Source organism: Cricetulus griseus, chromosome 4 (assembly GCF_003668045.3).
Source record: "Cricetulus griseus strain 17A/GY chromosome 4, alternate assembly CriGri-PICRH-1.0, whole genome shotgun sequence".
Taxonomy (NCBI): Eukaryota; Metazoa; Chordata; class Mammalia; order Rodentia; family Cricetidae; genus Cricetulus; species Cricetulus griseus.
Genome location: NC_048597.1, coordinates 160515534 through 160543309, shown reverse-complemented (window position 1 = coordinate 160543309; position 27776 = coordinate 160515534). Strand labels below are relative to the sequence as shown.

The window sequence follows — 27776 nt, the reverse complement described above, 5'->3', positions numbered from 1 at the left end:
ATCTGGCTTAGACTCACAGTCCTCAGGCACATGTTATGACTACAGTTGCCCTAGACCAGGTGGCAGGTCAGATCACAACATCCAAGGACACTTGACCTCAGGTAACTAGCCCGGTGGGACTTCTCAGAGGGGGACACAGACAGTAAATGTCTCCTGTGAGGTGAGCTAAGTGGCCTCATCTTTATAATAGCATCTCCAGACCCCCAAGTGTAAAGCATGGCTTCTAATATGCCCAGGGCCACAACTAGTTGTCCCCTGTGCCATCTCAAGACACAGACCTTTTAAAGATGTGTTTTACTTTTGATTATGTGTGATACGTTAGGTACCAGCAGAAGCTAGGACCATTGGATGCTCCTGGAGCTGCTACTGTAGGTGTTTTGAGCTACCTGATGTGGGTGCTGAGAACTGCATTCCAGTCCTCTGGATTAGCAGTTTACACCTATAACCACAGAGTCATCTCTTCAGCCTCCTAGGACAGATTCTTTTAGTGAGAGGGAGTTGGGGAGAAAAGTTAAATGTAGTCTGAATCTCAGTTTTACCCTTTTATCAGCTGAGCTCTGGGAGTTCAGGTTTCCCCTGAACCTGCCGTCTGTACTGCCCTTGGCTTCTAAGTGGTCTAGGGAAATGGTGTTTTACACACCCTCAGTGGTCATGTTACTATGAAGCAGAGCTCTGATTGCTCACGATAGCTCCATGCTTCCCCCACCCCTTTACTTCTTGGTCTTCAAACTCAGCAGTAGCAAAAGGCAAAGCGGGCAACAGAAAGCTTATGGGATTGTGGGTTTAGAGGCTTGCTTTTCCTAATGTTGTAAAGGTCAAAGAGGAGCAGTCACCCCACCCCCAACTATTATTATTCTTAATAGGATTTGGCACAACATTTTATACCTAGGGTTAACCTCAGAGACAGAGTATTTAGCTGGATGTTGATATTCAATGTCCATGTTAGATGAATGTGATAGATGTCAGGCTTAATGAATTGGGAATCTAGACTGGGGGTGTAGCTCACTTAGTGGGGTGCATGAATAGTGTACACAAAGTCTGGGGTTTAGACCCGGGCACTGAATAAACCAGGCATTGTGGCCCATGCCTGTAATGCCAGCATATAAAGTGGAAGCAAGAAGATCAGAAGTTCAAAATAATCCTTGACAACATGGAAATTTTGAGGCCAGCCTGGGCTACATGAGACCTGTCTCAGCAAACAGAACAGAACAACAAAACAAATGGAATCCTCAAGTGTTGTGAATCTCCCTTATTCTTGGCTTTTTCCATTGGAAGCCACCACCTGCCCCGCACCTACACAAGACATGGTTTCTCTGTGTAGCCTGGCTGTCCTGGAACTCACTCTGTAGACCAGGCCAGCCCTGAACTCAGAGATTCACTTGCCACTGAGTGTTGGGATTAAAGGCATGCTTTGCCATCTTAAACAATGAAGACAGGTTAAAAAAAAAATGGAGCCAGAAAAAGAAGAGAGAAAAGACTTGGATCAGTACTTGTTATATGACAGACAATGCTCTGTCTTTTTAACATCTGCCTTTCAAGTTAATGGCAGATCAGTGCTTAGCTGTAGCAATTGCCTGGCTCTAGGAAATGAAGCCAGGGAAGGGATGGTTGTTGGTGAATTGTGAGGCAACTACAGCCATCATTTCACAGTGGGCCTTCCCCACCCAAGAGATGAAGGACACTGACTATAGGCAGAGGTAAGCCCCCATTCCCACTACAGAACCCAGGAATTGTGTCTACTGAAGACTTTGTCTTGCCCTTTGTAGTTTAATCTTGATAAGGTAAATGTAGTTTTAACCAAAGATGGCATCTCTTCCCTTAGAAGTAGCTTCATGCTATCTCTGGGGGTTTATGTCATAGCTCTCTTTTCTTAACTAACATGGCCTATACTGAAACTTACTGTTGCAGCCTCTTACATCCCAGATCTCTGCCTCTGTTACTTGTTCTGTATGGAATTTCGTTTCTGGAGGTTATAAAATACATTTAAAAGAGATCTGTCTGGATGCTTGAGTTCATATACTCTGTGGTGCCTAGAAGAACCTTTAGGTTTTCTGAACTAAGAGTTGGAAGTTTGTTTCTTCTCATTTCCCACATCCAGGAGTGTCCCCCTTGGGTATGTTGTTCTGGAGACTACCAAGGTTTACCTTTGAAGTCAGTTCCTGTCATCTGGCCACTGCTAACAGCTGTTAAAGACGTCATTATGTGTCTGGCCCCTTCTTCCCAGCTCTTTGGAGGAAGAACCCTCCAGATGAAAGTGCACCGGGGAAGACAAGGAAGTGAAAAGCACACTAGAGAGATGAGGAGTCTGAATACGGGTTCTTTGCACTTCTCAGCGTCACTGGGCAGGAACTCGGGATGCTTGTTGGGGACACAGAAGTAACACAAAGAGGATATTGAGATGGCAATTAAGAATGTATATGATGAGACTGGACGATTTCCAGGCTCCTTAATCCTTCCAGCTTTCTTTTGAAGAGAGGCTTGGAGGCTTCCAACAAGGTAAAGACGGTGTGAGTTAAGATTATGTCTCTTGGAAGGGAGATGACATTTCCTGCCCGCTGTTATTTGTTTCACTGAGTTGACTATGTCCCTCTCCTTGGTCAGAGAGAGCAGGGTGGGTTCTGAGGAGCAGGCACCAAGCAAAGGCATTGGAGGACTGTGTTCTGAGTCCTTACTTGGGGTTTCCCTCCTGGCCCCAGGAAGCACAAAGAATTGGCGTGAGGTGCTGCTCGACGGCTGTGAACACATCATTTTGTTGTGGTGATAAGTGTAGTCAGTGTTCATCTCTGCACTGGTGGGAGGTAGGAAAAGGACCTCTTAGGCAGGTGCAATACTTCACGTGGGTTCATGAAGAAGGCAGCAAGCAAGGTGTGGTCTGTTGAGCACTAAATGAGGATTCCTGAAGGGACCAGGATAAAAGGATGCATGACAGCTGTTGGCTGGCACCATTCCTCAGGCCTATGCTCCTAAGGAGGAGAGAAACGGTGTGGGAGGGCAGGAGGTGGTTCTTAGGACCAGGTATGGATTTTAACTGTGGGAGTGGGGGGACAGACCATGTGAGTAAGGAGTGGGTAGGATTTACTATTTTAGTCTTGGTAGACTTTAGAATTTTGCAACAGAGGCCAAGGAAGGATGTAAGAGCTGAAAGAAGGATGGATAGAGGTTTGGAGGTGGGTGTGACCCCAGATGGCAATAATCGTTACATATAGAAAACAGGCTATTTTTTGCATAAGTTGCTTGGAGCTTCCACGCAAAACTTCTGGTACTCTCTGTGCAGCCTTAAGCCTTGTATCTCCCCCTTTTGTCTCTTCTCCCTTGTTCCTGTTGCATTACTAGTGTGCCCTATTTTTTTTTTTATTTGATACGCAATGCCTTGCATTCCCTATTTGGTTATAGACTCTTAGCAAGCACAGCCGCTGTATCATGGTGTTTGAAGCTCTTCACAGTGACTGGCCATATGCCTTGCATTATTAGATGGTAAGCCTGAGTGAACAGAAAGACTGTTTCTTACTCTTTTCTTCTCAGAGAGCCACTCGCTCATTTTCACCATCTTCTCGCCTGTCCCAGGCCAGTTTTAATCTCAAAAAAAGAGGCAGATGCCAGCCTCTTCCTCTTCCCGAAGTGATTCTGTGAGGATTTATAACATGTACATTCTGAGACATTGATGAGTGTGTGGAAGTGGAGAATTTGCTAGAACATGTGGAGAGCCTTCTAGGCTGACACTTACAAAAAGTGTGTGTAGGTGTACATGTGTATATACATGTGTACATGTTTCTTTTCATACACGCAGGCAGGTACCTCAAGAAACCAGAAGGGGCTGTCAGGATCCTTAGAACTAGAGTTACAGGTTATTGTGAGCTGCCTCATGTGCGTGCTGGGATGAAAACCAGTCCTTTGGAAGAGCGACAGCACTCTTCACCATCGAGCCATCTCTCCAGACACTGGGCTGGCATTTTTTGATTCATCGTCTTCTGTTGCTGAATGGTCAAGATAACTCTCCTCTCCATTCCTGAAAAAGAAGGGATAGCTTCTAATTCCCTAGCACTTCCGGTTTCCTCTTTCCTACTTGTTAATATTTTTATTGTACTTCTGTCCTGCCTCTTCCTTTGTGAGCACCATTGGCTTGTTCAGGTGCTCATTTCAGCTTTCTTTGGAAATGGAAAAGCCTAATTTTGCTATAATAGTTCCTTAATGATTCTCTAAATGGAAGTTGCTTACTTCATCTGCTCCCCCACTTCTCAGATATTAAACAACCATCCCCAATAGGTTCCCTTCTTTCTCCCTCAGAGACCAGCAGTTTGCTCAGCCAGGTGGTAAGAGATAGATGTTGTGGGGCGGCTGGAGATGCTTACTTGTCCACACATGTGTGGCAAGGGTTCTAGGGAGGGTGCCCATTTCTGTCAATTTTTTTTGACTTGTTATGTTCTAACCACAAACAAGACTGAGCATGTTGGCAAGTGGCCAAGCAGAGTGACTGGCAGGAAGAGCCTGTCATTTCAATATTCTTACAAGAAATCCAGTTTGCCATGAATGGGAGGCTGTGAAGGAGGTTGGAGGAGCAAAAGCCTGGCTGGTCTCCAAGGCCAGATGTTCTGTAGTGCCAAATGTCATGATAGGAAGACTAGCATTGAAGCTTATAGAGCGTGTCAGACCCGTGCTCTTCAGCTACCACACTGGCGGTGTCTTCCCTTCCTTCCATACCTCTCTTTCTGCTCCCCAGGCCTGTCTCTCCCTATAGCTTTGTTGTTTGAACCATTTGTACCACTCTGCAGTGCTCATAATCTCAAGTTGGCGTGTGTCCAGGATGCTTCTCCTTAGCCAAGAGTGGTGCCTTGCTTCTGGGCAGTGCCTGCTCCATCCTTGGTATCTGCTCAGACCAGTCCTGAGCCCACCTCCCCAAGGAGGCCTTTGAGGGTTTGTTTTTGTTTTTGTTTCATTCAGTCTGGGTCTTGTGATCTTTAGGACATGGCATCTGAACAGGTGTGTTAGTCTTGTTTTCAATATTACGTGGTATCTTTCTGCCTCACCCAAAATTCTTTCTCTCCTTCCTGTCTTCAGTGTGTACATGCCCCTCCCTCCGTGTGTGTGTGTGTGTGTGTGTGTGTGTGTGTGTGTGTGTGTGTGTGTGTGTGTGTGTGTGTAGAAGCCTGAAGTTGGCATCAAAAGTCCTTCTCAATCACTCTTTACTTATGTTTTGAGACAGGATCTCTCACTGAACCTGAAGCTCACTGTTCAGCTAGACTGGATGACAAGTGAGCCCCTGGGATCACCCTGTCTCCACCCCCCAACACTAAGGTTTCAGGTACACAGCTTTTATGTGAGTGCTGGAGATTTGATCTTGGGTCTTGCCCTTGGAGTGTTCTGGAAGTATTTTACTCATCCAGCTCCTTGTCTTGTGTTTGCCTTTTATTGTTCACATTGCCAAATGGATTCTGAAGCTTTATAGGTTCTGGGGAGCAGGAGATGTGGAGAGAGAGAGAGAGAGAGAGAGAGAGAGAGAGAGAGAGAGAGAGAGAGAGAGAGAGAGAGAGAGAGAGAGACTCTGTGTAATCTTGTTTCTCAACCATATTGAATTGGTGGCCAGTTTACCTGCTAAAGGGGATAGAGTAACATGGCACAACCTTTGTGCTGCATATTTTTGTTGCCATATGTGTCCTGTGGTGGTGATGGCATGTTTAATGGACTGGAAGTAACAAAGGGAAGCAAGGCTCTTTCAGGTTTCCTACCTCATGGAGCCAGGGACTCTTAGTAGGCAGGCAGTAAGATCAGTTTGCTTCAGTCTCCTTCCTCTTTCCTCCTCCTAGAAGCATCCTGTGTTGCCATCTTGTTCTAACCTAATGACTATCTTTGGAAATATTATCATTTGGGCACTTCATCTCTTTCCCTGCTCCAGTGGTCCCTTCCCACACCGAGCCTTCTGCTCCCAGCTAAGTCCATTGTTCCAAGAAAGGTGTTGGTAGTTCTTCAGTAACTGTATCAGTGAGAACAAAGTCCCCATACTTTTTGCCAGGATTCTGCCTGATCTAGCCCAGGTTACCACCTCTGGTTCTACTTTTCCATGGGATGAATCAGGTCAGTCTCCCAAATGCTTGTCCAACTAGGCTTTCTCATCCTAACACCGGTCTTAGACATGCAAGAGTTTTCCATTTTTTGACACTGCCTGGGTGGATAGAGCCATCTCATGTAAAAACCCCTAAAAACAAGCTCAGCTTTGCCCTGTCTTTATGCCATCTTCAGCTACAGCACCCACAGTTTCTCTGTTCCTCTTTTGTGCTACCATAACATTTTGGACATAGTTGGATATTTTTGGACAGATCGGCATATCACTGCTTCCTCCTTTTTGGATTCCTTCTATCATTTTCCCGTTCTCAGTCTTTTCTTCTAGGTCTGTGTCTTGGAACTACATTATACACTGACCAGGGAACATGGGTGTCTCTCTGCTCTTCAGCCCACTTCCTCTACATGTGTTCTCATCACTGAGCTTGTTCACATGCAAGTCTTCAACAGCTGAGTGAAGTAATGTTGCCATCACTGCCCCTTTTGACAGGTGAGCAAACGGAGAATCCCAATCCATTGTAGACCTGGGATGTGAATGCAGGGCTAGCATCATAGTCGCCACGGCTCCTTAAGCTCATGTGATTGTCTTAATCATACCAGGCTCTATCACTTGATGGTCTGCGCCAATGTGGGCCAGTTGTCCTGTGTTTCTGTTTCCTTCTCATCAAAACAAAAATCATCAGTGCCTCATAGGATTGTTCCAAGGACAGAATGGGAAGAAACACAAAATATATAGAATAGGGGCCATTGTAAGTACTTAGCTGTATGTTGGACAAGTTTCTCTTGGTTCTCTGCTACTGGCATCATCTAAATATTATTATTTGCGTTCTTTTTTGTGTGTCTCTAGCCACTGTGATCTTGTGGGTGGAACAACCCAGGACTTTACACATGCTAGGCGAGTTCTCTTCAACTGAGCTCTGCCATCAGTCTTCTTGCATCATCGTAGTACCCAAGACAGTGTTGTATACCTGGCTTGTGACCAGAAAATGCTTCTTCAATGAGTGCAAAGGTGCTGGGGCTTCTAGAGGTGCCTTGGAGACCAACACACAGTGTGATGTTGTCTTTGCCAGGGTCCAACCTTGGCATGCTCTTTGGGGTAGCAGTAGCTGAGGGTAAAAGATGGCAGGGTTAGGTGGAGGCTGCAGTCCATAGCCCTCTTGTTGCTTGCAAACTTTTCCCTTCCCACCCCCTCCCCGGTAGCTCTGTGCCCTGCCAAGCCTGTGCACAAGCCTTGAAATGACAAAGTACCCTTTAGTTAATTGCACAACGGATTGCCTAGAGTTAAAAGTTCTGATTTATATGACTATAGCTCTAACTGCTCAATAACACAGGCCTGTAATCTACTTTCATTTCAAACAGAACGGTGATTTATAGGGCAGCATGCCGCTTTAGCTCAGAAATGAGGTGTTCAACATATGCTCTGTTGACATAAATTTGGAATTTATCGCTGTTGTCAAAACTGCCTGTTGGACAAAGGTGGGTATTAAGGCAATAAATGGCTCAGAATAGTTTTCTGTCACATTTCCTAACCATTGTATTCAGTCTATTTGAGGGAAAAATATATACTTAAAAGTAATCAAATGTCCAAAATCCATGCATCTTGTTTTGAATGGAGAGAAGAGAGAAGATGCAGGGGTGGTGATGGGGGCGGCACAGAAGCCTGGGGAGGGGCAGGTGTGGGGGATGGTGGAGAAAGCATTTTGTGAAGTTATGGTCCATTTAAGAGATTCCACTTTGCTTCCTCTCCTCATCCCCATTAGGAGGTAGGCTTTCCTTTCTCATTTACAAAAAGGGGGAAAGAAAAATGAAAGCTCATTAAATAAAAATAGTAAAGGACACTTTATGAGTGGGCTTAAAGCCAGCAATGTCAGTGAGGAGTTAGTGAGTAGGACTCAGAGGGAGGCAGGGAAGGATTTTGTTTATGGAGAAATAAAGCCACCAGCTGGGGTTCGGTTCTTTGCTAGGTTGTGAGTACAGCTTTTTCCCCAGATGCCATCTTCAAGCTTGAGGTGCCTGCGGACAGGGTGAATATTTGATTGGCTGGCTGATGGTGGGAAGGAGCTGGTGTGTATTGCACCCCAATCAAGTCTGATTGAATTATTACCCACCATGTGACCAACATCCACCAAACACTCATCCAGCCAGTCAACAACATATCTTTTCAGTAGTCATTATTCACATGCCTTTTGTTGGACTTGAGAAATTCAGATAAACAATGCAAAGCTGTCTTCTGGGGTTGCCCACGTAAAGGGAGACACAGAGAAACAAGCAAGTGGAAGTTTCCCAGTGCCTTTTGTGAAACCATAGACACGGGTCAAGGCACGGTGTGTGGTTTTAGGAAACGAGTTACTAGGAAAGGTGATACTGACAAGATGGCCCTCTGAAGGCATCAGGTCACTCCTGGGGAAAATGGTACTTTGACAATTATACTGCCGCAATAGGACTTTATTTGTTTGTTTGTTGAAACAGGGTCTCGCTGTATAACCCTGGCTGGTTTGGAATTTAATATGCAAACCAGGCTGGCTTTAAACTCGCAGAAAACCACCTACCTTTACCTCCTGAGTGTCAGGATTAACATTATGTGCCAGAATGCCCACTGACTGTATTCTCTTAATGCATGATATACTGTTGACATACAGGTGACTACTGAAATATGTCACTGGATTTTCTGTATTGTGTTTATTATTATTATTATTATTAATTTCCAGTGCTATGAATTAAACTTAGGGCCTTGTCCTGGTATTGAATCACGTCCTCAGATCTGTCATATGTTATAAAAAGCAAAGCCCCAGGATCACACCATCTCAACCAGGGCAGGCCATAGGCAGGACAGGGGTCTTAGTGAATGCTGTCAGAGTCGAGGTTAAGAGTCTATCTCCTTTCTCCTTCCCATTTCAAGATAATAGCCTCAGTACCTTGTGGACTGGTGAGCACCATGCTGAGAATGAAAGCTTTGCAGGGAGGAGCAGCCTGGATTGGGCCACAGCTGCTCCTTGGGCAGTGGATATTATGCATGGCCTGTGAGCTGCCTGGAAAGTCAGGAGGCAGAGGAGCATGCGAGCTGCCTGGTGCTTTCCTTCTGAAAATGAGGCCCAGCAGGAAGGAGGATGCGTGTTTGTTGCCTTTATTTTATTTTTCCTTTTATCTCTACCCACGTGCTTGGACCGTCTCAGTATTGATAAATGTGCTCTTCTCTCTCCCTCTCTCTCCCCCTCCCCCCACACGTCGTCTCCATTCTCTGGCTCATGTGTGTGTGGCACACATACATAGTCTTGTGCACCCTGAGCATGGACACCAATTGTAAACCCCCCTTTGTGTGGCTCACACCCCTCCCACCCGCTGCCTTTGCCACCAACTCCTGTCCTTTTCACACAAAGTTCCCCGTTGGGAAAACTCATAATTTTTACACCACACAGTCTTGACTGGCCATTGCTGGAATTACTGGCTCTTTGAAGTGCTTTCTGTTGGGGCATTTACAGGCTGTCTTAATTACCTGCAGCTTGCAAAGGACCTTGCTTGGTCCTGCCTTTGTTTGTTTGTTCTTTGCAAGGACTCTATGCAGAAAGAGAACCTGTTGCCTCTCTTCTACAGAGAGAGAATAAGGAGACAAGAAGTTTAGGAGCTATGCACAGCTTCTCTGAGTTTCCTGCTTCAGGGCCATCTGCCTCTTCAAGCAAGCTCAGGCAGAGAGGGCAAGCTTCACTTGTGGCTTGCCCAGCTGCCCACTCTGTGGGCCCCTCTCTTAGGATTTGCCAGGGATGTTTTTTGTTTCACTTGCATGTTTTTGAGATGTCTGTGTATGTGTGTAGGCCATGATTCAGGGATTGAACGCAGGACTTTGCACATGCTAAGTACATGCCCCACCACTAAGTTATACCCCCAGCCCCTGCATTTTCATTTTAAAGCATTAAGTCTATTTGCAGACCACCCAGCTGAGACAGCAGGGCTGTGAAGTCAGACAACCTTCTGTTGACCAAATCAAAGTTGGTTGTACTTGAGCCAGGATCTCTTTCCCATTTTTTAAGCTAAATCTGTTTAAGGAATGGCATCATTAGATTATTGAGTCTGGACTTGGGATGTGGGGAAGGGTTTGAAATAAAATATGTGAAAGTGGTACTTGATTTGAGCCATCTGGTGTTTTTGTTTTTCCTTTTCTTCATTTGTTTTTCTATTTGATGCTTTTTTAAAAAAGTACTCTTTCAGGGATTGGAGAAATGGTTCAGTAGTTAAGAGCCCTTGTTGATCTTGCAGAGGACCCAGGTTCAGTTTCCAGCACTCACTTGGTAGCTCCCAACCATCTGTAACACCAGCTTCAGGACATTCAGCTACTCTTTTTCTGACCTTGGTGGGCACCAGGCAAACATATGATGCACATACATACATGTAGGAAAATATAAAATAAAACATACACATAAAATAAAAATCTCAAAAAACCTTTACAAGAAGTTAAAGTGACTCTTTGGGGTACCCATGGAGCCACCATCTGGCCTGTTCTCTGTGCAGGTGAAGAACTAGTGTGCTCGAGGATTGTGGGACTCTGTCCTCTTCTCTGCCACCTTCACAGTAGGACTCTTTATTCGTTTAGTCCAAAACTGTATTGTGTGGCTGGAAGCTACAGGCATTGCTGATAAAAATGTAGAATGGTGCAACTGCTTTGAAAGACAGTGTGGTGATTCCCCAACATGGTAGCATGAATAATGCCCTATGACCCCCATCATTGCTTCCCTAGGTACATACACACCAAACAGAAGTGAAAGCATTTGGTCACAATTAAGACTTGTGAACTGAAGGGGTCCAGACCAGGCTGGTGAAACCCACAGAAACAGCTGACCTGAACATCATGGGAAACCAGCATGAGACTGATCCAGACCCCAGGAACATGGGTTTCAGTGAGGAGACCTCGGAAATCTACGGGACCTCCTGTAGTAGTTAAGTACTTATCCCTAGCATAGGTGTGGACTTTGGGAGCCCATTCCATATAGAGGAATACTCCCTGAGCCAAGACACGCAGGAGTGGACCTAGGCCCTATCCCAAAGGCTACAATAGACTCTGATGACACCATATGGAAGGCCTCACCATCCAGGGGGGAGCAGAAAGGATATGTGATAGATAGGATTTTAGTGTAGGGGGGATGGGAAGGGAGGAGGGAGGGGAGCGGGAACTGGGATTGTCATGTAAAACAATCTTGTTTCTAATTCAAATAAAAAATCTGCAAAAAATAAAGTTGGGCAACCCCCCCCCCAAAAAAAAGACTTGCGAACTGATGCTCATAGCACCTTGTGATTGTCACAGACACTGACGATGAATGGACAGGCACACTGGGTGTGGCATATTATTCCACAGTAGGGAAGAATGGGGGAAGCTAACACAGGTAGACTATGGATGAAACTTGAAGAAGTATGTTGTTCTGTGAGAGATGTGGGACCTAAAGAGGTCCATGTTATTGTGATTTCCACATCTATGAAATGTTTAGATTAACTGAATCCACAGAGGATGGTAGGTTAGTGGTTGCTAGAGGCTGGACTAGAGCAGGGAGGGAACAAGACAGGCATTGTTAGTGTAGGGGAAATGTTCTAGAATTAGATAGTGGTGGTGGTTGTATAACTCCGTGAATGTACTAAAACCAGACCTCTCAGTGGTACACTTTCAAAGGGTAAATTGTAGGGTGTGTGGATAATATCTCAATAAAGTTCTATTTAGAACTACCCACTGACTGTGTCCCAGGCGCCCTGCCAGATTCTGACATCGCACCAAATATCTCTGCCTTGATGGAGCATACAGTCTAGGTGAGGTAAAGAGTAGTCAGAGCCCATTGTGTACCTGCAGGTTGTGTTAGATGGTGGAAGGAAGAGTAGGGAAGTATAGTAATGGAACCCTGTTGGCATAGAAGCTACCCCGGCAGACTGTGGCTCAAGTGCGGTCTGGCTGACTAGAGAGCTGGCACACAGGTTCATACAGACAGAGTGGACACTGGTAGGGAATGAGTCAGCATGTCTTCCCTGTGCAAGTGGAGTGTGGGGGGGGTGACTTTGTTCTATTTCTTTGCCTTGAGGCTTCTCTGTGCTTCTCTCTGGCTCAGGTGGGGAAGTCTAGACAGGTTCCCAGTGTGTGTTTTCTGGCTGGTGGTTTTCAGGAAGCACCTTCTATGTGAAATGAGATGCACTCTACCTTTGGGATTATACAACCTGAGGTGACTCCATTGATTCTTTTCTGCCTTTCTCTATGCCTCTCTGTGTGTGTCTCTGCCTCTCTCTGTGTCTCTGTCTCTCTGCCTCTCTGTCTCTGTATGTCTCTCTGTTTTTTCTCTTTCTTCTCCCTCCCTCCCTCCTTCCCTCCCTCCCTCTCCCTCCCTCCTCCCTCCCTCCCTCCCTTCCTTCCCACCCCTCCCTTCCTCCCTCCCTACCTTCTTCTCTCCCTCCTTCCCTTCCTTTCTATCTTTTTATCTGATTGGGTTTCACTATGCAACCCCAGAGCTCATCTGCAACTCTCTCTATAGATCAGTCTGGCCTCAAACTCAAGACATCAGCCTGCCTCTGCCTCTGTCTCCTGAATGCTAATATCAAAGGGTTGTTTTTTTGTTTTTTGTTTTTTTTTGTTTTTTGTTTGTTTGTTTGTTTCCCTCATTGTTTTAGAAGAAAGAGGGTGGGGATGAGTCACCAGGTTTTGTGTTTGTTTTTAAGTAAAAATCTGTCTCAAAACTGAAAAAAACTCAGGCTCAAAAACTGGAAGAAAAAAAAGGTAAAAATCTTTGATTTCCCCCCACTTCTTCATTAAAATGACAATAATTCTCCCTCTGTGATTTGAATGTGATTTGATGTCCATACAGATAATCTGCCCGGCTCATCTCTGGTGTTCATAACTGATGTGGAGAGCCCGGTGCTTAAGCTCAGAATCCTTATAGAAAGTAATTTAATTTTCAGTGTAGTAAAGCGGGAAGAATGAGGCAATATACATTAAAAGGGTTTTCAGAGTGGTTTAATTCCAAAGGCATGGGCTTGCGGGTGCTTTAAGAGGCCTCTGTTCTTTTCCACAATGGTCCAAGTTTCTGTGCAGGTCCCTGGGATTTAAAGGCAGCTCTCTGACTCCCTGACTGAAGTGGAATCCTAAGAAACAATTCCTGATAACCGACCCAGGCGACACGGGAGATGGAGAAAATGTAGATCTTTTTGAAAGCTGTTTTCTTAGAAACTGGCTATTTGTGCTGGAGAAAAACCTTGTATGGGAGACAGAGAGAAAGATTAAAAAAAAATCAACCCCTGCTCATCCATAACCATAGTCTGATTCCCTTATAGGGCCTGTGAGGATCTGGAGAGAACACTTTGGATTTATTTCTGTTTCCCCTGGGCTGACATCATCTAGTATGCATCATGGTACCCTGTTTTGGGTTTGGAAAAAGCTCAGGAAAGCTATAAATCTTGAAGCTTTTTACTATTTTTCTTTTCTCTCGTTCTCTTTAAAACACACACACACACACACACACACACACACACACACACACACACACACACACACACAACTTCTTTGTTAAAAAAGAAAAACTACAAACGTGTGTATTGATCCCTGCCTTCAGATCTTAACTGCCTTGGCTGTAATACCTTGCTTACATCTGCCAGGTTTTTGTGCAGTGTTGCAACATCTCCTTAATCCAGTGAGCATAAATAGAACATTTCAGTCATATTTGGCTACCAGCAACTTCACAGATAAGCATGCTAAAACCTTGTTGAAAGAGACTGTATGTGATTGTGCGCGATACCATCAGCGCACAGCCCAGAGCCCAAATGAAAAACTTTTGTTCTTGGTGAAATTTGTTGATAGAGATATTTGAAATAAATGACTTCAGAGAACTCAATATTTTTAAAACAAGGGGTAGGTTATGTAACAGCCAGGAGCCCCGGCTGCCCAATGCTCAGAGGCCCCGAGGGCTCTTAGAAAACCTCCTTCCTTGGGGAGATAGCTCAGCATGGGTCTTTGTCATTTTCTATATTGCCCTTGCTCCCAGCTTCCCCATCTCTTCCTTCAGTTTATTTTTTGTTTTTCTTGAGAAAGGCTCTCATTATATATAGTCCTGACTGACTGGAGCTCCCTATGTAGACCAGGTTGTCCTTGAACTCACAGATATCCACCTGCCTCTACCTCCCAAATGCTGGGATTAAAGGAATGTGTGTGCCATCACTCCTGGCCTCCTTTGATTTTCTCTTTGGAGACAGGGTCTTCCCTCACTGTATAGCACAGGCCAGCTGTATACTCACTGGAGTCCTTTGGCTTCAGTCTGCCAGGTGCTAGGATTTAGTGAACCAACACTCCTGGCTGCTGACATGGCTTCAGTACTCAGAAGCCATCTTATATGGAGTTAGTATACTTGGTGTGGTTAGGCTTCAAAGAATGCTCTTGTGTTTCCTATTTTTCACATATATGTGGAATATATATATTTGTGTATAGTGTGTATTGTTTGTGTGTGTGTGTGTGTGTGTGTGTGTGTGTGTGTGTGTGTGTGTGTGTGTGTGTGATGCATTCTGGTATTTGTATACATGTATGTGCATGTGTGTGGAAGCCAGAGTCTGGCATTAGGTGTCAGAGGTAGTTTTCCTTGTACTGAAGTGTGTGGGTGTGTGTATAGAAGGAAGGTTGATTTTTTTCCATCTCCTACATTTTTCTCTTCAAACTCCCTTTTCAGTTAATGAGATGTATTATGTATCTCAATCCCCACCTTATTATTTAAAACAGGGTCTCACTGAATCTAGAACTCATCAACTACTTAAGACTGTTGGCTTGTGGTCTCTAGGGATGGGCCCATCTTTTCCACCTTCCCAACACTAGGGTCACAGATATACAAGACCACAGACTTCTTCCATGGTTGAGCTAGAGATCTGAACTGTAGTCCTGATGCTTGCCTAGCAAACACTTTACCTACAGAGCCACCCCTCCAGCCCTCTGATGCTTTTTGAGGCATAGGACTATCCTGCATACTCATTTGTCAATCAGATTGGCCTTGGACCCAGGCCAGTGACATATGCATGGCTCTCTTTCTGAGGACCCCTAACAGAGCAGGAGAGGTTTCTTTCTTGGGCCTGAGGTAGTTTTCCTTGTACTGAAGTGTGTGCATGTGTGTATAGAGGGAAGGTGGGTTTTTTCCATCTCCTACATTTTTCTCTTCAAACTCCCTTTTCGGTTAATGAGATGTATTATGTATCACATGGAACCCTCTATATGTTCTGGGCTCAGTGATAAAGACGGAGAGGATGAGTGTGGTGTGGACCTTTCACAAAGGGGATAGAGTACAGCCAGTGTAGACTGCATCAGCCCCACCACCTTACAGCTTGTTGAAGCTGACTAGCAGGAATCCAAGAGATTGTCTTGATCTAGCCTTGCCTGGCTGCAAAGATGTGACGGTAGAGGCTAGAGAGAGAAGTTTGGCCAAGGTTGTCTGCTGATTGCAAGCAGACCTAGAGTGAAAACCACATCTCCACTCCCAGCCTGTAGATGCATATGACCTGGTAGAAGGTCAGCACGTACCTCCTGTCTAGATGATTCTTGAGACATGTGGCTTGGTATTCCTTCTTCCCTTGCAAAGACTCCAACCAGAATGACTACCTGTTTGTCATCCTCTGTGGCCTCTGCGTCCCTAGATCCACCCCCTTCCCCAAAACCTGCAGCAGGGAGGTGTTAACTAACATTGTTAGTTCTCTGTTGTTTTTTAAATTGCTTCATTGAAATCCTTGGCTTTTATTAGTATATTTACTTTATGGCATACATAAAGATCTGTATTAAAAAATAAATTGTGTTGTAAAAGCATTGGGTAATGTTTATTAATATTGACTAGTCAGGGAGCCATGAACTATATTGCTAGAAGGATAATTTGTAGTAATACCAGCTACCGCATTTGAAGCTTGTCAAATGACTGTCTAATCACCACATTTAAAAAAAAAAGAAGTGGGTAAAAGGACAATTTCCCTTCTGCCTCGAGAAAATGAAAGTGACCTGTTCCTTTCATTTCATTTCATTTCAAAGAGACCGGAACTGTCCTTTCTTTCTCTCTCCCTGGGGCTCAGGCCCACTCTCCAGCTCCAGGAAGGTGCATGGGGCTACATGGCAGTGGCCAGATGTGTCCCTCTGACTTAGAGCAACTAGAGACCACCTCACTAGAGATCTCTCCTCTTCCATGTCTATCTTCTTAAGTCTGCGCTGAAGGCGTTGAAGGCGGAGATGGAGGCATGATCCTGTCCTTAAAGAGCTTGGAGTCCTGAGGAACTTACAAACAGCTTGGTCTTGAGTGATGTATATAGCATAGTGTCACTGGGTATGACTAATGACCTGCCCAGCCTGGAACATGACACTGTTGGTGGCTTAAGAGACATTCTCTGAGAAGATCTAATGTCACCCTTAGAAGGTAGGGGACATTCATCAAGTGTCCTCCGGCCGTGTGAAGAGCTCACTTTGGTTTAGGGTGGAGGCCTGTGATAGCACTCACTGTTCAGTGGTTTCCTTTCCCATGAAGATCCCCAGAGAAGGTTGAGTATTTTGGTACATGCTGTAATCCCAGCATTAGAGAGGCAGGGGGATCATGGGCATGAGGCCATCCTGGGTTACAGAGTGAGTTTAAGGTGAGTCATGGTTACATAGGTAAATCTCCAGAGTTCTCATCTTTGTGTCAGCACTTTCTTAGACTACTGTTGACTGGTTGACCTTTGCCTTGTCATTTGAAATAAGGGTCTGTGGCCTCAAAGTTAGTACTTTTTTTTAACCACAGCAGTTTTAAGGAAGATGAGATAGCCCAATATTGAAGACTTTGCTCTCAGTTTAGTTTCTGTTTAGAAAGGTAAGTGAGCCCAGCCAGATGGTTTTACAGCTGAGCTGGAAGCCTATTTCTTTTGAGTCTAGAGGTTTTGGCCTAGTTCATGTTGTCCCCACAGGGAGAGATTGGCTAGGTGTCAGTATTTGTTGACATGTTCTCTTTCCAGAGAGGCCCAGCAGGTTTGCATGGGGTTGGCTTCCTGAGTAAGTAGAGGACCTTCAAGAAGGTTGTTGCTTTGGTGGGCTGCAGGCTTTTGAGCATGCATTTAGACTTTGGTCTGGATTTTATTCACAGAAGCTCCTGTCTCCTTCTGAAGAAGCACTGAGTAGGTCAAGTCTGTGATATGATGCATAGCTTTAAATGTATGTAAACTTGACATAACCTTTAGTCACCCAGGAAAAGAGTCTCAGTGAGGGATCATCTACATCGGATTGGCTGGTGTGCATGGCTGTGCTTGGCTGTATTAATTTATGTGAGAGGGCCCTTCTGAGTAAGTGGCACCATCCCCTAGGTAGGGGAGCATGAACTACTTAAGAGTAGAGAAATAGAGCTGAGCATAGGCAAGGAAGCCAACATACATGGTTCATTTCTCCCCGCTCTGCTCTTGACTGTAGATGTGACCAGCTGTTTCCAGCCCCTGCTTCAGTGACTTCCCCACTATGATGGATTATAACCTGGAATTTTAAGTAGAAATAAACAATGTTCTCTCCTAATATGCTTCTTGTCAGAGTATTTTATCATAGAAACAAAAAATAAAATTAGAACACATCATGGTCATGCGATTAGAAGGGCTTGAGATGCAGGCCTGTAATCCCACCTGCTCTGGAGGCTAAGGTGCTAGGAGGATTAGAATAAGTTCAAAGCTTGCTTGGGTTACAGAGGGAGTTCAAGACAAACTGGTGACCTAGAGAGAGCCTGTGTCTTTATGAAAAACAAACAAACAAACAAAAAAATAAACTAGGATGGGAGGCAGTACCTGGTGAACAGGCTTAAGGTCTTTAGTCCCAAGTACCACGGAACAAACAAGAAGAGTGTAAGATGGCCAGCTTCAGGGAGCTGCCATGTGTGGAACAGCACTTGATGCCTGGTTAGAGTGGGAAGGACCTTCATGACCTCATTGGCTTAGTCTGAATATTAGCTCAGAGGATACACCCCTTAACTGAGAATGGGTAGAACTTTATCTGAGGTCCACCTGTGCATTCTCTCCCACTGGATTGTCCCAGTTAACAGGTCCTGGTTCCCTGTACTGGTCTCTCCCCTAAAACTCACAGGTCAGCTCATTTTAGCTTTCTGTTAGCAGAGTCAGGGAGTTCAGCCCTTGGGCTGTTAGAACTGAGAGCTTGTCTCTTACCCTTTCTTGCTTTTAGGTAGGCCCCATCTTTGCCATTTATCCCTATACAGAACATGAAAAGACAGGAGAGGAGGCATGGGCAGTGCTGGACCTTGGACTCCTTCAACCCCCAAATCTAGAAGCCAGAGCCTCTAGTCTTTTTCTCTTAGGGATGCCATGGGCCCCTTTCCTGGTCTTGCCCTCTTGGTCTTTGACTGAGTGGATGGAAGGGGATTGCATCTGTCATGCAGTCAGGGTTCCCCTAAGGTTAGGGCCAGATGTCTCTGGGGACTGAGGTCAGGAGGAATTGATTCTTGCTGTCATTCATGTTCTTGTGCTGCCCTTTTGAGCTGGGTTGACAAAGACCTAGCCTGGAGGTGTGAGTTTGTTCTCAAGCTTAACATTTATCATTCCAGAAAATTGCCATTGGCCTTCCTTGTATAGATGTCAGGAGCCACAAGATAAGGTCTGGTTCTGGAATAGAGCTGCTGATGTGGCTGTTGCAACTCGAAATATTTCCAGGACAAGCTGAGGAGTGCCCTATACTTCCTTTACCTAGAGGGGTTTCTTTAGTCTATAACAGTCACTTTAGAGTGGGCCTTACAAAGCAAAGGCAAGATAGAATTAGTGTCTGTTGCTGAACAGCTCCCAGCCCAAACCAGAGTTTTTATGAGTTTCAGATTCAGTGAGCACAGACAAATCCCAATGACAACCTGGCCACGGTGGTTTTGTTAGTGAGAGTTGCATGGTGAGAGAACTAATGAGAAAAAAAAATGAGTCCTTCTCTTGTGTTGCTAAAAGGTTCAGATTTGCTTAGATCTAATTTCTCATAATGATTCGGCTTCCTTGCGACTATAGGTAGAAATGGTCAGGAATTACCTTTTTCACCTTCTGGGATATAAGTGAACATCTCTTCCCTGCACTGTGAGTTACCTGTTAGGTCAGGCATTTCTATGAGATGGATCACCATAAAGGGTGGGGGAGAACTAGGGGCCACTCTTCAAGAACAGGTAGGGACCTGAAACATATCTTCTATTGAGAGTGTATAGAGTGGATGGAACCACTCTAGAACCAGGTTACTTTCAAAATGGTGGCTTCCTCTTGGTGAGTGGTGTACAGGAACTCCATCATCATTGGAAGCAGCACAAAGAAAAGTGAGAACCTAGGCCTTGTGAAAAGACAGGACTGGACCAGGGAGATGTGTTGAACATGGCGAGGAGAAAGGCCTGTAGATTGACATTTTGGTCTCAATCTCTGCAGAGAGTAGTGACAGTGGGTAAAGAGGATTGACAGTGACCTCATTCATAGTTGTCATTTTGCTTTAGTTGGATTGCTGTTGCCATAGGGGGTCTTCTGATGACTGTGCCAGAGTCTGCTGGTTGCTGGGTCTGTAGAATGCATTCATGTCTTCTCTGCCACTTGGGTTTTCTTACAAGTAGGAGAATCCTCTGCTTCCGACCTTCTTCCTTACTATGTAAACAGTCATTTTAAAGATTTTTTAAAAATGAGTACACTCTTTGTTTAGGGTTCCCTTTTAAGTCCCAGGCAGGCCTGGAGGTTGTCCCTCTTTCTGTTTTGAACTCTGTGTGCTTGGCCTGGCTCTCCCTGCCAGTGAAGCATGACCTTTGTCCTTGCTACATGTGGACTCACACGGGTGCCATGCTGGTCCCTGGGAACCTGTGTGGGGCACTGAGTTAGTAGGTCAGTTTCAGGGCAGTGTGCTTCCCCTGAGAATTGGGCAACACACAGCCCCAGTATCACCGAAGACTAGAAAACTCACGGTGACTGAAATTGTCCTGAGGGAATGCTCCTGATGACTTCTAGAAGTTTCTTTCATGAAAAAAAAAAGAGAAAACACAGGCCCTCTGGATTAGAAGGTTTTAAAATGAATAGATTGCTGAGTTGAGTCTCGAGTTTTGTTTGCTATATCATAGCTTGATGGCCTGGGTGTCATAGTACATCACAGTATACAGTGATAAGCAGTTCATGGCCCAAGAAAATAATAATGTCCCTTACAGGAACTACTTAGAGGCTAGGTCAAAAGGATATGGCTAAAGATTTTGAACAATAAAGCATACCTCTACCTAAAATTTTAGTTAATAAGCTGTATAATTTTACAAATTAGAAAGAATTTGATAGCTGGACATGGTGGTGCACACCTGTAATCCTCACACTTGAGAGGCAGAGGCAGGCAGCTCTCTGAGAGTTCAAGGCCAGCCTGGTCTACATATCAAGTTACAGGCCTGTCAGGGCTACATCGTGAGATCCTGTCTTGATAAAATAAAGTAAACTTCAAGTGATTATGACAGCAGTTTATGACAATGTCTTTAAACCAGCAAGGGCTGGGTCAGGATGAGAGTGTGGGTGTTGTTTTTATGTGCTGGGCATTCCTCCCTGCTCCTTGCTACACCTACACAGGAAACAGGCTGTAGTCCATCACTTTCACATGGGGCCAGTCTGGTTGGCAACTGGAAGAAAAGCCACTTTCAGTCATTGCTGAGCAAATCTACTAATATCCAGGGAAAAAGCAATGGTGTTACTTAAGAGATTTGCTCTGGAACCCTTGAGGGAGAATTGAGTATAGGCTGGTGGGGTGTGCTCCCCATATCTGAAGACTGACCATTCCACAGTCCTTTGGGAAAACAAATCCGCATGGGGTCTGCCCTCTCATGATTCCAGGCATGGAAGTCCTTGGAAGATAACAAATCACAAACAATTAAGGGTGAAAATCAGCTGGACCCAATTTGTACTCAACTTTCAGGAAAGTACCTGGGAATCCACCCTTGAAGAGACTGTGTTGTGTTGATATCTCTTAGAAAGGCAAACATTTATCGTGCAAAGGACAGGGCTCGCTCCCCACTGTGTGTGTGTGTGTGTGTGTGTGTGTGTGTGTGTGTGTGTGTGTGTGTGTGTGTGGTGTGTGTGTGACATTCCTAGGTACCTATTTAAAAACATACTTTGCCCCAAACACTATTAGGACATGCCCCAGTACCCTGACATTGTGAAATATAATCAGAGTAAAGAATGTTCAGTTAAAATGTTCTGTACTCTTTCTCAATTTGGATAGATCAGCCACAGCCAAGAGTGAGATAACGCGTGGGGGATGGGTGGGGCGACCTACAGTGTTGTGGGAGACCGTGTGTGTTTATGTGTTTGTGCTTGGGAAATCATTTGTCTTTGGCAAGGGGGAAGAGGAAGGCAGCAAACAGAACAATGTGATTGAGAAAGTGTTCTGCAAAGAGAACTGTCTGTGATCCCTATCAGAAAGCTATACACATGGCGTCTGGTGCTATCCTCATGCTACGGTGGCCCATTGTATGACATGCTGGGGAGCACTGAATGATTTTGGCATAGTTCTGGGATCTGTACATTGGTAGCCATGTGTGGTTGGGTGACATTGTGATATGGGCACTGCCAGTCTGAGCACATACTACCCAGTTTTCCCTAGCATGGGCAGCACTAGCTTCAAAGCCCACTGTGGTTTTAGCACATGATCATTCTGGACCAGCAATGGTCCAGGCTCTAGGAGAGCTGAGTCCTCCCACCTGCCCCACTGCCCTCAGATCCTGTCTCTGGCTGCCACTCTCTGTCCTGGTGCTTAGTGACAGGGAAGAAACAGACACTGGGGTAGGTGTAGCTGGATTCCAGATCCAGCAGTGACCATTGGGGCTTAAGAATAGGAGGGTGATAGAGAGGAAGGGCCAGCTCTGATCTCTCCCCAGTGCTCAGCTCCCTATTGCTGATCCACTGGGTTCCTTGCAGCTGACCAGTCCCATTGCAAAGGGTCTTGGCAGAAACACCTCAACAGGGAGATAGGCTAAGAGGTAGCATTGTCTTGGAGCCTGTAATCAGTTGTCAGGGTAAGAACATCTCACTGTATAGAATCTTAATGGTGGTGAATGAGATGGCATGTATGGAAGAATATTAGTAAGCTAAAGAACCTTATTCTAGATTGAAAGTACCCATCGTCTCGAAATGCTTCTGTCTGTTGGAGGTGGGAGGTAGGTTACAGCTACTCAAAGGACAACTGGATACTGAGAGAGAGAAGCATCCATGTCCAAAGAGCCTGTTCCTTCTGTTTCTTCTTGGGCTTCTTTGGAAAGTACCTGTCCTGGACATTGGGGGTGGGGAGAAAGCCAAGACACTGGTGCAACCTTCAGAGTCTAGCAGGTGGCAGGAGCTAAAGTCAGTCATACAATTTAGTGTGTGTGTGGGGGGTCAGAGACGGGGGTGGGGTCAGGGGCGGGGGCTGAGTTAGTGTTGCCTGGAGGCAAACAAAGGCCAGAAGGGCTCCATTTGTGATATGTGCTAGCTTGACAGTGAGCCCTCTGAACTCAGATCTGATTTCCGAGTCTGAGTACCAGTGTTTAAAGTGATAAGAAGTCCCTGCACTTCTAGGAACAAGATTGGGAATGGATACGGCAGTCCATGGACACAGGGGGCACATGGAGACTGTCCCAGAATCAGGGTGGGTGAGACTCTTATCAGTACCTCACTATCTCTTTCTCCTGTTCCCACCACTGGGAATGGCTGTGAATGCCTCCAGGTGTGGGGTGAGGAGGAGGGAGCTGCCTTCTGTCCAGTTGGAGCTACAGCAATCTGTCTTCTCCTCTCCTCTATAGGAAGCTGCACAGTGGAATGAAGACATACGGGTGTGAGCTCTGCGGAAAACGGTTCCTGGATAGTTTGCGACTGAGGATGCATTTACTGGCTCATTCAGGTAGGCAAGGCCTCCTTCACGGACCCCATGTTGGTACAGACAACTACTTCCTGTCCATTTTCCCTCTCAACTCGGAGCTGGCCATGGTCTGATTGTCTTCACTGCCCGCCAAGGCTTTGGTCCACCTTGTCCCTTGGATCCTCTTTCCAGTTTCATGGAGCAGAAAAGCCACCCTGAGAGTGTGCCCATCAAAGGAACCCATCCTCGTGCTCTCCCCTGGGGTTCCCAGGCCGTCACTGGTACCCATGCCCTGTGCGATCTACCTTCCAAAGTAGACTGCAGTTTCATTAGCAGAAACAGTTGTGGAATTAGGTTCTCGCTGTCTAATGAATCTGACTATTGGGCTCACATTATACAAGAGCCTTTAATTAAATAGATATAGAAAGGTTGGAACTCAAAGCTAGTTATAGTGTGCTGTCTTTTGCAAGTTAATTTTATCCAATTCTAGTGGGGTAGACTATGTGGCTGCTAGTAATTTTGCTCATGTTTGGGCAAAACCGTTCTGCCCCAAGAGGTATGTGGAAAGAGGAGAAGCCCTTGACACCCTGTGTGCCTGGTGCTGTGGGTACAGGGAAGGACCCTGCAGATCTGACCCTGAAACTTTGGAGCTGAGGGCACAGCCTGCCTTTTACTGTAGAGCCTGTAACTTCCCTGCCAGGTCTCCTCCCTCTAACAGCTTTGCTTTTAAGCCTTGCACTTATATTTTAGGGGAGAAATGCAGGCTGTCTGTCTTCTTTGGTCTTGCTCTCCTTTTGTGGGTGACTACCAATATCTGCCTCTGCTTTGGCTATAGTGCCTCAGTCTCTATATCTGTCAGTGCAGGTGCTGCCCCCACATAGAAGTGGGGGGGTTTGTTTTTGTTTTTTTTTTCTGTTTTGAGAGTTAGGTGACAGAATACTAAATGTCTTCACAGCAAGTTCCCTGGTCTGCAGTTGGTGATTCACAGATACCATGGCTCCTACCTAGACCTCCTTCCCTGTTCCCTGTCCTGCAGCTGTCACCCCGGGGCAAGCCTCATCACCTCTCGCCAGATGCTTCCTGCCTGGTGGGCTGTCTGTGTACTATTGTTCCTCCAACTTGCTGTGTGGATGATGGTCTAAGTTCTCATTGGCAGCTTTGTGGTACCCCACTGAAACTTTGCTGCGTAGCCCACATGACTTTGCTCACTCATTGCTTAGCAAATGCTTTGTTCTGTTCATCACATTCTGTCTGCATGACAGAACACTTATCCCACCTTTCCAGGTTTTCCAGACCCTATTTCAAAATAAGACCACCTTTAGCCATTCCCCATTTGTAAGAAGTAATCATGACTTCGTCTGGTGCCCATGTTTCTGTATCTGATGCTGTCTTTGAGCAAATTCTTCCTTCCTTGTGTTACTGTTATTTCTGGGCCAGCCTCATCTCCCCCTGTTGAGAGGCAGGATAATGCAGTAGAAGAAACGTGGTCACCTACCTCCCAACAAGGTGACTTGGCCTTTCTGAACCTCTGTCTGCATCCTTGTCTGTAAAGCAGGAATGTTTAACTCCAACTCGGAGAGCCTGTAAGGCTCACACAACCTCTTTCCCATTATGCCCACTGTGTGGCAGGTGCTTGGTAAGTATAATCTCCCTTCTTTGTCCTTACCAGACAGTAAAGTGTTAGGGCACAGGCTTGAGCCTGTGCTATGTCTAACACATTGCCTGCAAATGCTTATTGACTAAATGAATATAGCCTGGGCGTCAGATGAGCCACTCGAGTACTCTAAGGTCCTGGCTGGTCTCACTGGCAGCAGAAATCCTTTCATGGCCGAGGGGCTTGATGGAATGGGAATACACTAAACCTCCTGGCTCTTACAGGCAGTGGGAGCAGGTGTGGCATCTCTGCTATAAAAACCATGTCTGCAGCGTTGGTGGGTGTGACTGAGATATGTTGAGAGCTGCTGAGTTCTTTCTGCTAGGTAGGTTTGGTGGCCCCACTTCTGACAAGACAGTGACTTTGCCTCACTTGGAAGTGGTGGGTCCCTGGGGGAAGTCCACTTTGGTCCTATCAGAGGTACCACGTCAGGGTCCCATAGTCTTAACTGTATGCTTTACAAGCTTCAGGAAGTGGGCTGTGCTTTCTTAGTTTTCCATTTCAGTGCTGATGTATTAGCCACTGAAGGCTGACTATGTTATATGATTGGCCCCTGTGAAATCCATTTGCCAATGCCCTTGTGAAGGAGGACTTGGTGATGAGTCACCATTTTGTTTTAATTCTCCCTAGCACACAGCTCTTAGCCTGTAGAGTCTGAGACTTCCAGTCTTTGCCTTTTCGTCCAGTTGCCCCGCAGATCCCTCACTCCTGTATAGGTGTGTCTTGACAATCAAATAGTATCAAAGGACCTGGAGGCTGGACCACTTCCTGAAACCCTTGCTCCCTGCAGAGACCTGAGCTTGCTGCAGGTTGGGGTCCGGGCCTGAGGGGTTCCCAGACTTCTAGCAACCCCTATACCAGATAAGAGAACTCTGTTGTTCTAGGGGATATTTATTTTTGCTGGTCTTGGTGATCTATACCTATCATCCCAGCACTTGGGAAGTAGAGAGAAGGGCTCAGGAATTCAAGACCAGCTGCAGCTACACAGCAAATTCAAGGCCAGCCTGGGCTATGTGATACCCTCTCTTAAAAAAAAAAAAGACATTTATTTGTTTATTTATTTATTCATTCATTCTGAGACACACCCTGGCTGGCCTGGAACACACTATAGACAGCATATATTTTTTGCTTCTCTGGTTTGAAGGCTCTGTGCTAGGAACTGACAGTGAGACCAGCCTAGGGATTTGTAGTGCAGACCCATTTCTTTTTAAAGGATAAAGCATTGGAGCTGGGAAGGTAAATAGTTGCCCAGGGCCCAGGGAACCTGTTTTTGTCTTTTTCTTGTATTTTTAAGAACATGCTGTGGAAAAATGAACCCCAGCCTGAGCAGGGGTCCTGGCAGCTCCCTAGGCATTGCTCTGCCCTTGCCAGGCTTCTCCAGGCTGTCTCTTCTGCTCCACCGAGCTGCGTGCCTCTCCCTTCCTCCTTCTCTTGCTGGTGCTGGCCGCCCCACCCCCTCTTGGCTAGCACAGCCTGTGTTTGTTATTGTAGTCCTGGCGCTGAGCCAGGTCTGGCTATGAGCCAGACTTGTGGGTACAGTATGTACAGTGAGTGCTCAGCCAAGTTTGTCATCATACTCGATTATTTTTTTTTTCTAATCTGGAAGGGGTGGGGTGAAAACAAGAGTTTCTTCGATGCTGGAGGAGAGAATGCGCTGGATTCCATGTTATTTCTGTAAGGGAAGCACTCCAGTCGGCTTGCCTTACCCCTTCCACATTTTTCCTTTCCCTGTCCCTTCCTCTCCTCTTCACTTCCCTATCCGATGAAATCAGCCTGTAGGAGATCGACGAGGCAAGCTCTTATTTGCAGTGACTAGAATACTAAATTTACACTCTTAAATCAGTTTTCATTGTGTTGAAATTGACAATTTGTTTAATTAGAAGTTTGCCCTGTAGGAGGCCCTTCCGAGAGGCTGCTATTTCTCCCCTCCCCTCTCTTACTTTCTCTTTTCTAGTTGTGTTGTTTTTTTAAGACCCTAAATGGTGGTAGTGAATGTTCAGTTTAATTGAAGTTTTTATTCCGATTTGAATTCGTTAACTACCCAAGTGTTTATGAGATATACCTGATGATAACAATAAGTTTAAATTAACCACCAACAACCTAACTCATTAACTAATGAGTGATCTGGCTGAGTTCGGCAGTTTAGAGATGGTTTTAGGGATCAGAAGGGCTGGAGGATTAGGGCTGTGGCTCACAGAGGGAAGAGCAATGACTTCATTCAAGTTCCTGACAAATTTGGGATAGGGTTGTGGCAGGGAGCAGAAGAGTATCCCCCCAGCCCACCATCCATGTCCAGAGATGACTCCAAGGCCTCATTTATTGCCTTGTTCCCATGGGAATCAGGCCTGGAAGCATTTATAGGTCCCCAACTCTTTGCCTTTGCTTTTTCTAAAGAGGTGATTTACAGCTGGGATGTGGGGCTAGACAGACCACGGACCATAGGTGTGGCCTAGTGGGTTCTGAACTTGCCTGGTATAAGCCTTGCCGTTAGGCTTATATGAACTTGCCCCATCTTGGCGTGGCATACTGAAAGCTTATAAACACACTGCAACTACTTGCTCTGTTTTGGACCCAGCTATTACCTAGGAGGGGTCTGAGTGTTTAGGTGGTCAGGTCCCATTCTGGGTATCATTCACTTTTGGAACTAGTGCATGATTAATATTCATCAATTTTGAGTGAGGTTGTGCGTATTTAACAGTGATGGATGTTGGAGCATCCTTCCCTCCAGGAACTTGGTCTAGTAGGAAACATCAGGTTGGTTATAAAAATAGTGCTGAAAGAATTGTTCCAAGTGTCAAGACAGAAGTATGGGAGAGATTCAGAAGATGTGGACCCTGAACAGAAGGTGAAAGCTGTGTTCTAGAGGAATCACAGGAGGCCTCACTGTTGAGGACTGACAGTACTGTTTGGAGAAGAGTTATGTGTGTAGAGTGACAGATGAAGGGCCTAGAACAGGGACGAGACAAGATTGTGGAAAGCCTTGAGGGACAAAATGATTTGTAAGTCCCCAGCACTGGAAAACCTCTAACATATTGAGAAGGGAATGACATTGTTTTCCCTTCAGAAGGGACTGTTGAGCTTTGGCCATCGATTGGCCTGGAGTGTACGACATGTGAGACCCCCTCAATAGTCAAGACAGGTAGTCCACATTGGTCATGGCTGCAGTGTGGAATCCCAAGCTTCCTACACTCGGGTAAGCTGTCAGGTGGGGGTACCCCACACACTTTTCCCTGCTTGCTCTTGCTGGTGCTTAGGTGCTGCCAGCCA

The 27776-nt window shown here is 45.7% G+C and overlaps 1 protein-coding gene across 2 annotated transcripts in view; it reads left to right on the top strand.

The window, feature by feature from the left end:
• Zbtb16 (zinc finger and BTB domain containing 16) overlaps positions 1-27776 on the top strand; it is a 179150-nt gene that overhangs the window by 67428 nt on the left and 83946 nt on the right. For both annotated transcript variants that reach the window (XM_035444652.1, XM_035444651.1), the window contains exon 2: positions 22800-22897. In XM_035444652.1, coding sequence (XP_035300543.1) covers positions 22800-22897 — 98 coding nt within the window. The remainder of the gene's footprint in view (positions 1-22799; positions 22898-27776) is intronic.